We start from the raw sequence: 16,452 nt of genomic DNA on the forward strand, positions 1-16,452 counted from the left end.
ACCTTGAGTAGTTCTTGTACTTCCAGCCTGGGTAAGAGAAGGAGACCCACTTTATTTTTTTAAGGAAAAGTAAATGTGGAGACATAGGAAAAAGGTAAGGAGAAGGTATAGTTCCTTCCCTTGCCTTTCTGAGTTCTATGACACCATGAGATCTTTGTTATTTTTCTACCTCTTTGACCATTTCTTTTTTGTTTTCTTCTGTGACTCATTTTTTTTGTTCTGTCCTCCATGGCTCATTCTGGAATCTTTCTACTCCATAGCTACAATCTTTCCCTTATGGAGTTATTTCATTAACAAGGCTTCAAGCATGATCAAGAGGACCACATCCAAATCCTCATCACTAGTCCTGATTTCTCAACTGAATTTCAACTTTATTTCACTAAATGCTTCCTAAAATATTTCCACTTGAGTTTTCTGCCATTACCTGAAATTCAAAATTTAAAAACACTAAATTATAATTTCCCTTCCTATTTTAGTTATTTCAAATATACTACTTTTCCTAGTACTTCAGGCTTGAAATATCCATTATCTTTGATGTATTCCTATTCCTGAACCTCTATTTCATATTGACCATTAAATCCTGTCAATTGGTCCTTCAAAACATCTCTTACCTCCACCTTGTTTTTCCCCATTACTAAATTAGGCAAGATCTTCATCACTTTACTCCTAGATTTAATAATCAGTTCAGAAACTTCAATAATCTCCCTAACCCTAGTTGCTGCCACTCTAATATAACCAACACATAATTGCCAGATTAATTTTCTTGAAACATTGTTCTCTCCCCATCCTATTAAACAATTTTCAGTGATATAGTAATACATCAAATGGAACAGAGGAACAGGTAAAGATAGGGAGAACTGGGGCTAAGAGGAGAGATAAAACTGGGAAGGAATGGCCACAACCGAAATAAACATATTGATACTGAAATGAATCTTAAGAAGGAAAACAGGATAAGAAAAGAATTGGAATATAAATATAAGATTCCCCACAACTGCAAAATTGGTGAATGAATTACAATACATGAATATAAAGGAATACTGTTGTGTTGTATGTGACAAAAGAGATGATTTCAGAGAAGTGGGCAGTATGAACTGATGGATAGTGAATTGAGCAGAATCATGATAACAATTTCTATATGATAACAACACTGTACAGAAAAAATAACTTTGAAAACCTTTAAGAACTCTTACCAAAGCAATGACCAAATGTGTCCAGAAAACCTATGATGAAGCATGAAAAAGAAGTGATATATTCCAGGTACAAAGATACTTTTTTTTTTTCACCATTGCCACCATGTGGATTTGTTTTGCTCGACTATATTTATTTGTTACTAGGAATTTTTTTTCTGTTTTTAATTGAAGGGGACAGAAGTGTGTGAAAGAGAAGAGGTTGGAAGTTGTGATAAAGGAAAAAGAAGAAAAGAAAAAAAAGAGGGTCAATGAAATATTCTTCCAGAAGAGAACAAAAGTTCAGAAAGCAGCATAGACAAGAACAGGATTGAAAGTAAAAGGCTAAATTTATTATATACTAAAAATAACACCAAGTAGCATAGACTAGAGATTCACTGTTTCATATAAAATTATCTTTTTATAATCTACTTTGCATATGGAGATGCTTATTTGGGGGTGTTTGTTAAGTTCAGAATAAAAAAAATAAAAACACATAGCCCAATACTGTTCTTTCAAGGTATAATTTCTATAGTTCTTACTCTATTTATCAGTTCTCAGTATAAAGATTAAGCCAAAGACATGAAATCAGATTAAATATAGAAAGAAATCACATGAGATCATAAGACTACAGACCATAGACTAGAAACATCTTTTTAGGAGACTCTTATGGTATTCTTTTCATGTATGGTAGTGGCAGGTCATTTACTTTACCTGCATCAAATAGCATGACTCAGTATTTTAACCAAAATTCAAAGTTGAATGACATGTACAAGCAGACATTCTAGAATTTTCAAGGTCTTTGTTCTAATCATCAGACCAAATAGTAGACATGAATAATATAAGTCTAGGATGTGAAACACACACACACAAAAGACTATTATAGCCTAACATATTTTTGCCAGACAAATAAATAAAATTAATTAGTTATGGACCATTTTATCCAACATTCAATCTGAAACTCTTTTCCTAACTTTAGTACTTAGTATTCACTAAAGACAAAAAAGTCTCTTTTTCATTGGGGAATTATATCAGCTTTCTTTATCTCCTGGACATTTTTCCTACATTTCTTGAACTAGAGGAATCAAAATGAGTGAGAGTTGAAAGCAATAAAAAGCTGAAATTCTAAGATATCTTCACAAGGACAAAGCCAAAAGAATTCCCAGAAAAGTAGTCATCATTTTCAATAGTATTTTTTTCTACCACTTCAGCACATAGCAGACTACCAACAACTTGGTAGGCAAGAACCATGAAATCTCCTCCTGACTCTGCCACCAACTAATTGACCTTAGCCATCAACATTAGCATCAGCAGCAGCAACATCATTATCCAATGACAACTACTACTCAAATTTATATAATGCCCTAGGGAATACTTTCCTCACAATAACATTGTGAAGTAGGTAGTACAAGAGTTAGTATTTCTCATTTTACAGATGGGTAAGCTAGGGCTCAAAGAAGTTAAAGGAATTATCCACAGTCAACTAGCTAGTCCTTTAACCACTCTGGGACTTAGTTTCCATTTAATTCAATTGAACAAATATTAAAATACAGACCAAGTGCAAGGGATTATGGTAGTTCCTGGAGATACAAAGTCACTACTAAAGCAATTTCTGTCCTTATAGTCTACTGGGAAAAAAAAAACCACACATCTTTAAGTAAATAAATTAAAGGTAATTTGAGGAGGAAGAAAACACTAACAACTGGAAGAATTTAAAAGGCTCATCTCTAAAATGAGGGAGTTGAGATAGATGACTTCTAAGATCACTTAAGACTCCAAAACATCTAGGGGTAGCTAGGTGGTGCGGTGAGTACAGCACTGGCCCTAGAGTCAGGATGACCAAGTTCAAATCCAGCCTCAGACACTTGACACATGTACTAGCTGTGTGACCTTGGGAAAGTCCCTTAACCCCAATTACCTTGCCAAAAAAAGACTCCAAGACATCTGATGATCCTATGATTCATTAGCATGTTTTTCTGACTCAGTGACTGACAATATCCTGACCTATGAAACAGAAGCTGAAGGAAAATAGAGTATTTTGTTTACTTAAATAACCTCAGCCAAGAATAACTTAATCTGCAAAGCTGAGTATAATTCCACAGGGGAAAAAAATGTAAATCTTTAATAGAATAGAGAGTCTTCAGGAATTTCTGATGAAAAGATAAGAGCTAGGTAGGAACTTTGAAACACAAACACAAAAGGCAAGATCAACCAAGAAATGTAAATTCATTTGAGCAAGTGGAAGGGATTTTGTGGTGATGTAGGTCTAACATTCTAATATGGGGAGAAGAAACATGTGTCCTGCCAGAACTTTATTGTCTTTAAAGGGTACTGAGGGAATTAAAGCAGAACAATGGAGAACCTGTGACAGACTGGTTCTGGTCTGATGGTTTTAAGAGGGGGAAATGAGGGAAGGTAAGAGGAATATACTAGTGTATAAAGGAGAAACAGGGAATAGAACTTGATATTTCTTATAACTGGGATATATGAAAAGATCCATATACTCCTCTCCCCACCTCCAATTAAAAACAGAGAAAAAACCCTAAAAAATAAGAATAGCCAAGAAAACAAATTCATAATCGTTTCCATGACTAAAAAGAAATGTCTCTTTCTGCATTTAAACAAATGGAAGTGGAAGTGAGCAGAGTAGACATTAGGTGAACCTTGATTTTATTTGAAATGAATTAAGAATTGAACACACACACATACACATACAGTTTTATACAGAAGTACATCAAAACTCAACAGAAAAACAAATGGGAACAAGGAAGATGGAGTCAAAAGAGAGGGTAATAATAAGAGGGGAAAATCACAAGGAAAGTAAACTTCCTGATCCTGAAAGAAGACTTAAAAGGGGGAAAAATAAAGAAAATAATAGGAATCTAATGGGAGTGTCCATCAATCGGAAAACGGTTAAACACGCTGTGGTATGTGAGAGAATATTGATGCACCATAAGAAATGATGAAAGAGATTTCAGAGAAAATGAAAAAGTTCGAATGTAGGTAGAGTGAGAACCAGAAGAATATATAATAACACTGTGAATAAACACAAGTCTGAAAGTTTACAAATTCTAATAAAAACAATGATCAATCTTGTATCCATAGACCTACGATGAGGCTTAAAACCCACCTTTTGATAGAGAGGTGATGGGATTGAACTGTTCGGTTTGAGGTATAGAAAGAGACATATGGTTTTGGACAGCGCCACTGTATTTCTCATGGTTGACTGTGTTTATACGTGATAAGGGTTTTGCACCCCTCCGTTTTTAATTATGGAGACAATTAGAAATAGTGAAGTCAAAAAAAGGTGGGTCATTGGAAAGGCTTTTTTTAAGGCACAGAAGAAAGAATAAAGTTCAAAAGGAAGCTGAAACAAGCAGGATATTTTTGAAAGTAATAGAGGGAATTTATTATGGTTTTTACAAAAGCAAGCAGTGTGAAATGCAGACTTAGACTTAATCCTCTTTTTGCAGTCTATATTTAGGGAAATGCTCATTTTTGTTATTCAGCTTCAAAATAAAAAGCATAATTTCTAAATGTTAATCAAATCTGTGAAATATATCTTTAAAGTTATAAAAGGAAAAAGGAAAGAGAAAGAAGAAGAGGAATAGGATTAATAAGAAGAAAAATGGAAGAAGGAGAAAGAAAACTAATCTCAGGTAATTTTTAAATGGTAGCTAGTTTTCAAAGGCATCTAGTGACCTAGTTATTCTTTTGCAATGTCACACTTTATGTGGATTATTTCATAAAGAATTGTTAAAATACTTCTAAATGCCTCCTTAGACACAGAGACATTTTTTTCTATGGAACCATGGGTGGCATTCATGAATAATATTCACTATACTGGCAGAAATCAAGAAAGGCTTTATATATAATAGGCTGGTTAGGCAGTATCAACTATGCTCTATGCATGGCTAACTCTGAGGTATTGATATATGATTACCTACTTGGTCAATATAAGAAAAATCAAAAGCTGATCTGGGGCTGGTTTGGGTCAGATTTCCCCTGAATAGTTAGCATATTTCTGACCCATCACCTACCACTGTCTGTAGGAGTATGAACATGAAAGCAAATTTCTTTGATTATTATATTAGCCAAAGAAAGATGTAATTAGGAAGGTAAATCAGCTGCTCTTCCCATGCCCCAAATACCATACCCATATGTTTAAAAGTTAAATGGAAGCAAGTTTTTGTTGATAAGCTTTTCTGAATCATTTATGCTTTCATTTTCAGTATGGATAATCAAAACTTATTAATGCAAGATATTTAGATATCTCACATACAATGATCTTATCTTATTTGCTGTGTCAATGTGTATATACTCATATCAACATTCTGCACGAAGTATATCTTATGCATATATTTAAACCATTCATCCACTACATAATCAACAAGTTTGAGATAATAATGCTCGAGAATAATGAGTTTGAGAAAAGTAGTAGGTCCAATGCTCCCAATGTGGTGGTGGTGATAGAAGGATACAGAGATATTTTAAACATGATCTCCTGGCTGTCAGGAACTTACATATGTATATGGAGATGTAGCTGTGAGACAGAGGCCATTTGGCCAAAGGGATATACTTGGATGCTATAAACACATAATCAAAGAAAGATGCAAAGAGTGTCTATATGATAACATAGAGAGGATCAGGGAAAAGATACAGAATTCAGTAAATAAATTCCCTGAATATTATGTGAAGAATCTGTAATGCCACAGCTTATATAAAAATGGCACAATTATTAAACTGCAGTTCATGTCCTTTAGGTGGACAGAAAGAAAACACTTTTCAAAGAGAGCTCAATGACTTTCTTATTAGAAATTCAAGATTGGAGATAAATCCTTGTTGCTTTTCCAATTATCTTGTTAGGATCACCAAACAAAGAGTTAAACCCAAGTAATTTGTTGCCCTTAACTCTCTCCACCACTGAAAAAAAGTACATATACACATATACATATATGTACACATACATACATATATGATACACATATATACACATATACAAGCAGAAGGAAAAACACACATAGATACACAATATGTGCATTATTTCCTTCTATTTCACTTCTCTCTATTTTTATAGAAATAAGTGAATTAATTATAAGGTCCGAATTTAACATTATAACTATGAGGGAGGAGACAAGAGAGGGTCTACAACTTGTCTCCCATCACCCATCTCAAGAACTGACCATTCTAAGCCAAAGGAGAGCTCACTAATCTCACATGTAAGGGGTATACTTAAAAATATAAAATAATTTCAGCCACTATTTTGAATGAAGCATTCTAAGCTAGGGCATGCCCCATAGTTTGGAAAATTCTATACTTAGAGATATGTAGGACTAGAGTCCCTACAATCCCATGTGCATCAAAGTTCATTATGTCCAACCAAATTCAAAGGAATCATTGTTTTTTTTCTCAACCATTCTACCTAAAATTTCAATAAAACAGTAAGGTGTACCAGAAAGGGGATCTAAGCTAAAATACTGGCTCTGCTACTTGTTAGCTATGAGACTTTAGGCAAGACATGTTAGCTTTTTGGGTCTCAGTCAAGGGCCTTGGGCAGACATGGTTTCTAAAGTCTTTTCTAATATCTGATCAAGAGAATGAGTAAAGCTCTGTAAAGTTCACTATTGCATTCCTGCTGCCATCTTTTTTCACACATAACCTTACATTTGTTTTAGGTAATAATAATGATATAATTCAACAGATAAACTATACTGGAATTACGGCATAATCACAGACAAAACTACTGCCCTCGGTTGCCCAGGCATAACACTGACCCATAAAAGAAGAACATTTTTAATAGATTTAATCGTAGTCGACATTCAGACTCCTCAAACTCCATGTAATGTAAAGCTTTTCAATTCTAGACACCTACCAGCAGAATCTCAAACTATATGGGATGAAGTAGATACCATGTCTATCGTATTTACTGCTGAGGATGTCCCAGTGATGCTTTCTGTCAGTCTAAAGAAAATGAACTTGCTTCCCAATACTTTTATTCAGTTACATGAAGCAATCACTTGATCTACCTGGGCAATATTCTGCTTAACATTTCATACAAAAAAAGCACTGGTAGAACAATGACTTGTCCTTAGACTATTTCCTTCTGATCTCCATTGAGTGGAAGATAAAGAAGAGGAAGCTGTCCCGGTCTTGGAGCCAGTGTTATGATCTGATCCCTACCACAAGGAAAGCATTTAACTTCTGTTAAGTCACAAGAAAATGTCAAATGTGGCTAATGTTGCTTGTAGTACCTACCTTACAGTATTGCTGTAAGGACCAAACGAGGTAAGTCAGAGAAGGAACTTTAAACATCTTAAATGTCTATCATTTGCCATCATTTTTGTCACTTTTTTAAATTTTATCAGATTAAACCCCAATGGGGAAATGTGGATATTAGTATGCTTTGGCACACCTGGTCTTACTTATCTTGACAATATTTCAGGGCTGTTCTTTTTATCATCTTATGCCATTTTAAAAACTTATTTTGGCACCTTTAGGCAATAGAGAGTAGGGGCAAAGAGATGTACAGAACACAGGACAAAGAATGCATAGCTTGTTAGGAAAGAAGGAAGGAAGGAAAAGTCCAGCTCTGTTTTCTGCAGTACAACTGTTGCTTAGCAACATTTCACCTCTGCTCCCCCCAAAAAAGCAATGTCTCAGTGAGGTGACACATTGTAGAAATATAATCAGAAGATTCATTTTGTATAAAGCTAATGCTGTGTCAATGCACCATGATGCAACAACACACATTAAAAAAAAACTACAGTTATGAGATTTACAGATTCCCATTGTGACAACAAGATGATTAACACAGAAAGAACTCAGTAGTTCCAGTTCTATAGCCAAAAGGAGGAGACAATTTCAAGCTGGAAATAAGGGGGGGGGAAAGAGTAAACAGGAGGAAGCAAAAGGAGCAAGGGTACATATATTTTTGTGAGTAGAGGGTTCTTATAATATGCACAGGACTCACCACTTATCCATTTAGCCTCTGGATCATGAATTTTGAAGTCTGGACTGAATAGATCTTCAACTGTTACCTTTCTCTTTTGTGATAGGCTGTTATCTTCAGCTGGGAAAAAAAAAAGGAAATCATCATTTTTGTTTGTTTTTTTTTTGTTTGTTTGTTTGTTTTGGCTGGGCAATTGGGGTTAAGTGACTTGCCCAAGGTCACACAGCTAGTACATGTGTCAAGTGTCTTAGGCTAGATTTGAACTCAGGTCCTTCTGCGCCACCTAGCTGCCCCGAAATCATCATTTTTAATTCAGTGTTTCAATCTGATGCAATTCAACAAACACGTATCAAAGGCCTGCTGTGTGGAAGGCACTAAACTAGGACTAGAGATAAAGATATAGATCATAATAAAGTAAGACATAATGTCTTCCCTCCAAGACCATGTCAGCTACTGGGGACAAATACACAGAACTTGGTAACTCTATAACTTCAATATTTCAAGGATCTGTGATTTCGCCACTGTTGGCTCTTCTTTCACCCCTGTGGGTTATAGACCATTCTGTGTACTAATGGACTATCTTCATTACCATATTACTTGAAGAATCCACTACCCTGTGGCTAGCCTGTTGATTTGGGATCCTGCATATCAAAGGAAACTCCAGAAGAGTGGTCAGATAGGTGGGAGAAGAACGAGACAGAACAGTGTCACAAATACCCGGAGAAGAGATAATATTCAAGAATAATGCCTGGTCAATAGTCTTAAATGCTGCAGAGAGGTCACAAATGATAAGACTGAGAAAAGTAAATTAGACTGGGAAATTAACCTTTACAGAGAAGGTGGTATACAAGTCATTTTGGAGAGGACAGTTTCAACTGAATGATGAAAATTTGATAAGCATGTCATCTATGCTTTCGTCAAAGTCACTGATATCAATATTAAACATCAGAAAATAGAAAGTCCACAAGAGATAGCTTACCCTCCCCCAAGCTGACATCACGTCATTTCTGACTACACTTCTCACAGCAATCATATCTGAGAGTTAAGTGCCCTGAGATGAAGTTCCCATGTATATGGTGATGAACTTATCAAAGGCAGCTAGGTGCTCTATTTGCCTTTAATTTATGTAAGGTTTCAACTCCCTATTAGTCTTTTTTGATCTTTCTGTTCCAATCCAAAGATAATTTTCATTTTCAGAGAAACTAAAAGCAAAACACAAGTTGAATTGTTTTGTTTCTCTCCATTGTTCATTACCACAGCACTATCCTTCTCAAACAGCAGTAACGTACATTCAGTGATCATTCTCTTTTCACTAATATCACTTTAAAAAGCACCCTTTCTTTTGACCCTGGCATTCATTGCCAATCTTAGCTTATTCTGAACTTGATATTCGCACCAACAATTCTTACAGTATTGTGACATACTTTGACATTTATGTTTAGTTACTTTTCATTTTTTTATCTACATGATTAAAAGAAAGTTTAAATTGTTCAATTCCAAGTATATGCACATAGTCCCTTTTGGACAACTACCTCATTTCTTTTTCACTCATATAATGTATCTTTCTACCACTTGAATTTCATTCTTTGTAGTTTTCCCTTCTTCTTGCATTTTCTTCCCCTGTAAAATTATAAAGCATGTGTTCTTTCTCTCTGTAGTTTTTCTACACCCTTTGAAAATTTCTCTACTCTCAAATCTAGGGTATATGCGAGACTATGCCAGGCTTTCTTCTCTCCACCTTATTATGAATTCTAAGATCGAATAGTCACCTCTCTGCAGGACTGACATTGCAGAAGAACCATTTCTTTTTGCTGAACTTGATCCAGAAGCTTCCCCTGCCTTTTTGCATTAGGATCTTATTAACTATTGTAACTTATTAACTAAGCTCATTAACTATGTTTGATACATTTATGTATAATCACCTGGGCCCTTGGATTTTAAAAATAAATGAAATGTAAGGGCATCTAACATTCCTAGGTTTTATCACTCTCTTTCACTTAGTTATCTCTTCTACTCCTTTCACTTGAAATTGTTATCTCTGTGGAATTCTCTTGAATTTCAATTTCAAAACCTGATCTCTTGTAAGCTGGACACAACTTTCCTACTGGTATTCTCTGAAGTTATCTCCTTTGAATTATGAATTACTAAAAATTTCTACTGCTATTTTCCCATGTTTTCTGCTGAATTTAGCTTGTGTGTTTATGCATAAGTAAATTCTCACACAATTTTGTCTCTCCCTTTCTTTAACTTATTCTTAAATGGGCTTACTAGACTCCAGGTAAATTTTCTTGATTAGCTCTCCTTAGGTTCACTCTACTTTTGGCAAAGAGTGTTAACAGTGTATAATGGATGGAGCCAATCCTGTAGTCAGGGAGACCAAGCTTCAAGACTTGCCTCTGACATACTGACTGTGTCACCCTACGCAGGCCACTTAATCTTTCTGTATTTCAGTGTAACTGTCTAGGCTGGTAAATTTAAAAACAAATGTTATCTTGCACTGATACAGGGATTTTCCTCATTAAGATCTCCCTACTATTATGAAATCACATGTTCGGATGAAAAGGAAACCAAAAAATTCTTGGCCAAGTGCCTGTCATCCCTATATAGTAATGTGAGGTCAAGAAATCCAAATCTTGTTGGACATTATATTTTTAACTAGAGAGGACAGAGAGAGAAAAAAATATATACCAATGGGACAATCTGCCTTGTCATCTCACCAAGTATTTCCAATAAGCTTATGGGAAGAGAAATAGCTTGGTGAGAGACCAAGATTTTAAATAGTGGATTTACCACTTAGTAATACTCTAGGAGGAATGGGGCAAGTTTACAAACTATTTTTGTCTAAGCTGTACTAGTTTGCCCTGAGATTTTAATAGGTAAGTCCATATTTAAACAAATGTCCTCAAAACTAAGTAACTTTACAAAAATTGTTCACATGTTGTCTCCCTTCTTAGTCTTTGTGGTCCTTTAGAGCTGTAACCATTTTGCCTTTTTTATGGCTCCAGTCCCTTTACGTCTTTACATCTCTTAGCACAATGTCTGGCACATAGCAGGCACTTAATATGGTTGTTGATTTAATTAAGCTTGTTAATATTAATACACAAAGGTTTATTTAATATCACTGAACTAATACGTAAAGGTACTCCAGGTTTGCAACCTGTTTCCAAAAGGCAGAGCCTTAGGGGTATAAAGTCTCTCCTACAAGATCTTCTCTTCATAATAAGTATGACAGTCAAACTGAACCTTGAAGGGACAAAGTACTAAATAAATACTGCCAGGCTATCTGACCCTGTGAGTCTAAGATAAATAGATGGAATATGTGTGGGCAGGTTATATCACACTTGCTTCAGGCAGCCCATAACAAGTCTGGGAAAATTAATGTCATTCTGTTTGACATTTGCAAAGCTAGATTTTTCAGAAGGCATACATTTTCAATTGCATTTCAGAATCAATAACAAAAACAAAAGGCTATACTGAAGCCATTATTTTGCCTTAAAGGAGTATACACTATCCCTTCCCCGCCCCTCATAACAGCAATGGAATAAATGCTGCTTCTCTTGAAGATGTATTGTCAGGACATTCAGGACCCTCCACAATCTAGCTATAATCTTTTGAAATCCTTTTAAGACCTGGTTTTGATATTATTTCCTCCATGAATTTTTCCTGATATTCACAATGGGAACTGATATTTCAGTCATTAGGTCTCATAGTACTTCATGTTGATCTAATACACTTACCATATTCTGTTTGTCTTTAATACATGTAAATCAATGTCTCTCCTTCTCTCTCTCTCTCTGTCTCTCTGTCTCTCTGTCTCTCTCTCTCTCTCTCCACACACACACACACACACACACACACACGGAAATATGAATTTCTAACCTATGAATCAAAAGAACCATAGTCTCACACTATTGGAGTAGACGAGATGGTTACATGTTGAGTTCTGAGAGGGAAGCATACTTCCTTAATCTCTTGCCAATTACTTGACTGAAGTGATAGTCTTACTTTATTTTTTATCTTCCTAGCACTTATCCCCATGAATATCCCATTATATGCACTTAATAAAACTTTGTTGAATTAATGAAGCATTTTTTTTTCCTAAACTGAAAGTGCTGCTGTCCTGGATACTGTAAATAAACAGTAGCATGGGGTACTGGATAAAGTAGTAGATTTGGATTCATGAAAAATTGAGGAAAATAGTATGGAGATATGTTTTGCATGATTGTACATGTATAACTTATATCAAACTGGGAGGAGTGGAGGAGGGAGGGAGAAGAGAATTTGAAACTCTCTCAGGGAGGAGGGAGAGGGAAGGAGGGAAGAAGGGAATTTACAACTCAAAATTCTTTTTAAATAAATGTTAAAATTGTCTTTACATGTAATTGGGAAAAAATAAAATATCATTAAAAAAAAGAATAACTGGGGTCAAAATCCACTTTGGGCATCACTAGCTGAGCAAATCATTTAACCTCTCCCAGTCTCAGTTTCCCAATTTGTAAGATAGGGATTATAATGGCACTTGCCTCATTGAGTTACTGTGAGTATTCATATGAGACAATGTATTACAATGCTTTGCCAGTGTGAAAATACTATACTAATAGCAACTATTTATTTTTTAAAATAACAAAATGTTTGTTGAATTAATGTTTAATGAACAATCATTGCTCTCTGGGACTTTTCATTATGAAAAGTAGGAGAACATTCTTGTATTTAGGGTTAGGGTTTTTGACAAAGACAAAGGCCAAGACAGAGTTTAGAAAACTGCACGTCAGATTGTTAGCAGTCTACTAATAAAAAAAAATGGACTGGAGCAGAGTTGATTTTATTTGCATTTCTCTTATTATTAGTCATTTTGAAAGATCTCATATGTTAATAGTTAAATGTTAATTAATGATTGTTAAGAGTTTGTTAGTAATCTGCAGTTCTTAGGATATGCTCTTGAAGCTTTTCTAAGGCCCAAAGGTGAGAGACAGTGCCAAGAGAGCCCCTCCCTCCCCCATTTAAATAGTCAACTTCCTAGTAAAAGAACAGAAGGATGAGGTAAAAATAGGGTAAGCAATCCATATTGCTTTTGATTGCTATTGATAATATTTACCTGAGAAAATATACATCCTATGTAACATTTGTTGTAGATTCTATTCATTATGGTCTTTATTCAAACTTCTTGTTATACTACAAGCACCAATGTTAATACCAAGGACGGCTTCCCTTTCAGAGAAAACCATATCTGACCAGGTAAGCTATTAATTGGGTTTCAATAGAGACGTTGGGGAATTCCAACCTAAATCCTGCTTGAAACTTTCAAGGTTTAGCAGATTGCCAACTCATGAGATCTAAGTTTATGGGATTGAGAAACCAATTAATTATGTACAGTCCACTTGATGTCAATTGTCCAGGTGGGGAATCTAATGATATTAGGTCACTAATGTTCTCCTATTTTCCCTCTTCCTCCAAAACTGCTGGTTACTCCATAGCCCTTTGGATTAACATTCCAAACAATTGCTCTCTGGAGTTTTCTACCTGAGACTATGAGAAAAATCAAGCAACTTGGGTCCAGCCAAGGAAATGATGGGGTATTAATGATGGACTCTAAAAGGCCCTGGACTTTCCCATGCGGCCCTGGTCCCTGCTGTTCACCTGGGGCACCCAGCCCTTCCCAGTTAATCCTTTCAACTGCCCTTCCATTGTGGCCCTCAGTATCTGCACCTGGACCCACCCTAGACCTGCCACTGCTTGATTGCATCTAGACCCCTTCTCTGTTACCTTTGGGTCTGTCACCTCCCACTCACCCCAGACTACTTGGCCACTGCTAGATCACATCCAGATCTTCCCACAGTCTTACTGTATAAAAGGTCTCTCTTCCCTCCATTAAAATGCTCAGATCACTTAAGAATCTGGCCCTCTTGCATAAATGACACAGATACACAAATTCCTTAAGAATGTGGCCAATGGCATGGATTCTTAAAATCTTGTTCACCCCAAGGGGAGTTTTAATAAACCGTGTCTCTGACTGAAAGAAGGCTTGGGTCAAATTCATTCCAGGCAGGACCTGTGTTGTTTGCCCTTGAATTTCTGGGTTCCTAGAATCTTTAGACCTCAAGAGAAACACCAACTTATTTCATTAAGCCAAAGTCAACAGAGTGAAATGAGAACTCCAGAAAAACACAAATAGGCAAGAACACTCTCCAAAATAATAAAACAAATACACAGCTTTTTAAATGTACTATTCCCCTCCTCTTTAAAGTAGTCTCCTTCCCACCTGATTCTATTAATCACTGTCATGTCTTGACACTGAACCCACAGAAAGGTGCAAAGCTGTGTGATTTATCATAGGCATATGAACCTTCAAAGCTAGTTTATAAGTCACACAAGAATGTCAGCCCCTTAATTTGTAGTCCCCTCTCATTCCTATCTCAATCCCGCAATGAAATTGTATGGCCCAACTTTATAACCAACTTTATTCATCAAACATATAATTTGAGACTATTAGACTAAGAAGGATCATAGAAATTTAAAGGCAGCATTGCTGTGAAAAGAGCACTGGCTTTAAACTCAAAGTTCAAGTTCAAATTTTGCTTCTCTCACTTACTAGGTATGTCATCTTGGGAAAATCACTTAAAATTCCTCAGCCCTGACTTTCTTCATCTGTTAAATGAAGGACTTGGACTAGGCAGTCTGTGAGGTCCCTTTTAGCTCTACATCTTTAATCCTAAGCCAACTCTCATTTCATGAGTGAGGAAACTGAGCCTTAGAAAGAAAAGGAAACTTACTTAAGGACACACATGATTCCACATGACTCCTAGATGTTTTCAGAAATCAATCCTTAAAATACAAAGATTATTAACATTGAGGCTCTTCACAATAATGTGCTACATTTGAAAAATAACTCCAACAGAGCTACCCAGCTTCTCTATGCAACTTATTACAATAAGTTTACAGAAGCCTAAGGTGACAAATTTGAAAAGATCAAATCTCATTTGGATAGGGTAATTTCTGTTTTATTTGTTAAATTTCTAATGATATCTTACTTTAAAGTTTTAGCATATAGTTAGAGATAATTGAATTTTCAAAGTCTAGCCCAAAGTAACACAAGTCTAGTCAGCTCCTCCCACACTGGAAATGCTTTAAGCATGGATATGTCATGATCTATTCTCTCAGGATCATTCTGTGTAACTTTAGAAGGGCTAATTATTAGGTTGGTCTCCGGGTAATGAACTCTTCACCTACTTCAACTCTTTAAAACAACTATGTACTATATAACTGAGGAGTTATTATTTATATGGGTAAAGAGCCTATCTACAATGATGAAAAACATGAATCTTTTCGGTACTGTGAGAAATGTGTAAATTGAGTGACTTCATCTTGTGGCTCAATTCTGGATCTAGCTGAGTTCCCTTTCTATTCAATCATGGGTCTAGTCCAATGTCTTTCTTATGAGTAAACTCTATTCTGTTATGGAAATTGTGTGAAAGCTTAATTGCATTGTTTAAACACAGCCCTGTGTGTCTGGGAAACTGGGCCACCTCTACCTGTTGCTTAGAAATCTTTAACTAAGGACCTACGTTATGCTGACCAGAAACCCAGTCATACCCAAAGATTGATGTAAGTAGTTTTCTCACAATTACACATCTCGAGCAACCCATATGTCATATCTGAAAACTGGCCTCTTATTAATCAAACAGTTATGATTTTCCTGTTCTGTTTAGTGAATACGGACACTTGGGAGTGAGTGGGGCTCCTCTTTCTCTGATTTGAGGGAAGTGCATCTATTTGCTCTCCCTCTCCCAACTCGGAAAGTTCCTAATATTTTCTCTAATTAGAAACCAGGTTACCTAATCTTGTATCCTGGTTTATATCCTGTTAAATGTTCTATTTTAATGCATAAAAATCTGTCTCCCCTCATATTTGGGATTCAGTGCCAAGCTGCGGAAGCCTTGTCCTCATTTGTTATGCAATTGGAATGCACTGCTTAATAAACTGATATGCACAAAAGCCTGAAACTTCATTTCCTCAGTTATTTCAGATTTCACCCAAGTTAATCTCATGGATCAGTCATACTTCATAGGATTTTTCTATTTCTAGTTCAAGATTACTATATGGAATATCTATCACTACTATTACTAGTTAGCATTTATGTAGCACTTTAAGGTTTGTAAGGAACTTAAAAATATCTCACTTAATCCTCATGACAACCTCATAAGGTAGATGCTATAATTATCCCATCTAGCAGATAAAGGAAAAGAGGCTAAGAGATCAAGAGAAAGGGTAAGCGCTATTATTCTCTCCATTTTGCTGAGAGATTGCATGATTTAACCAGGGCCACATATCTAAGCAGGA

At 35.7% G+C, this 16,452-nt stretch overlaps 1 protein-coding gene across 1 annotated transcript in view; it reads right to left on the reverse strand.

Annotated features, from left to right (window-relative positions):
* DPP6 (dipeptidyl peptidase like 6) overlaps positions 1 to 16,452 on the reverse strand; it is a 1,232,953-nt gene that overhangs the window by 505,720 nt on the left and 710,781 nt on the right. The window contains exon 3 of the mRNA XM_036759527.1: positions 8,137 to 8,235. Within this exon, the coding sequence (XP_036615422.1) occupies positions 8,137 to 8,235 (99 nt within the window). The remainder of the gene's footprint in view (positions 1 to 8,136; positions 8,236 to 16,452) is intronic.

The sequence above is a fragment of the Trichosurus vulpecula genome, chromosome 5 (genome assembly GCF_011100635.1).
Source record: "Trichosurus vulpecula isolate mTriVul1 chromosome 5, mTriVul1.pri, whole genome shotgun sequence".
Lineage (NCBI taxonomy): Eukaryota > Metazoa > Chordata > Mammalia > Diprotodontia > Phalangeridae > Trichosurus > Trichosurus vulpecula.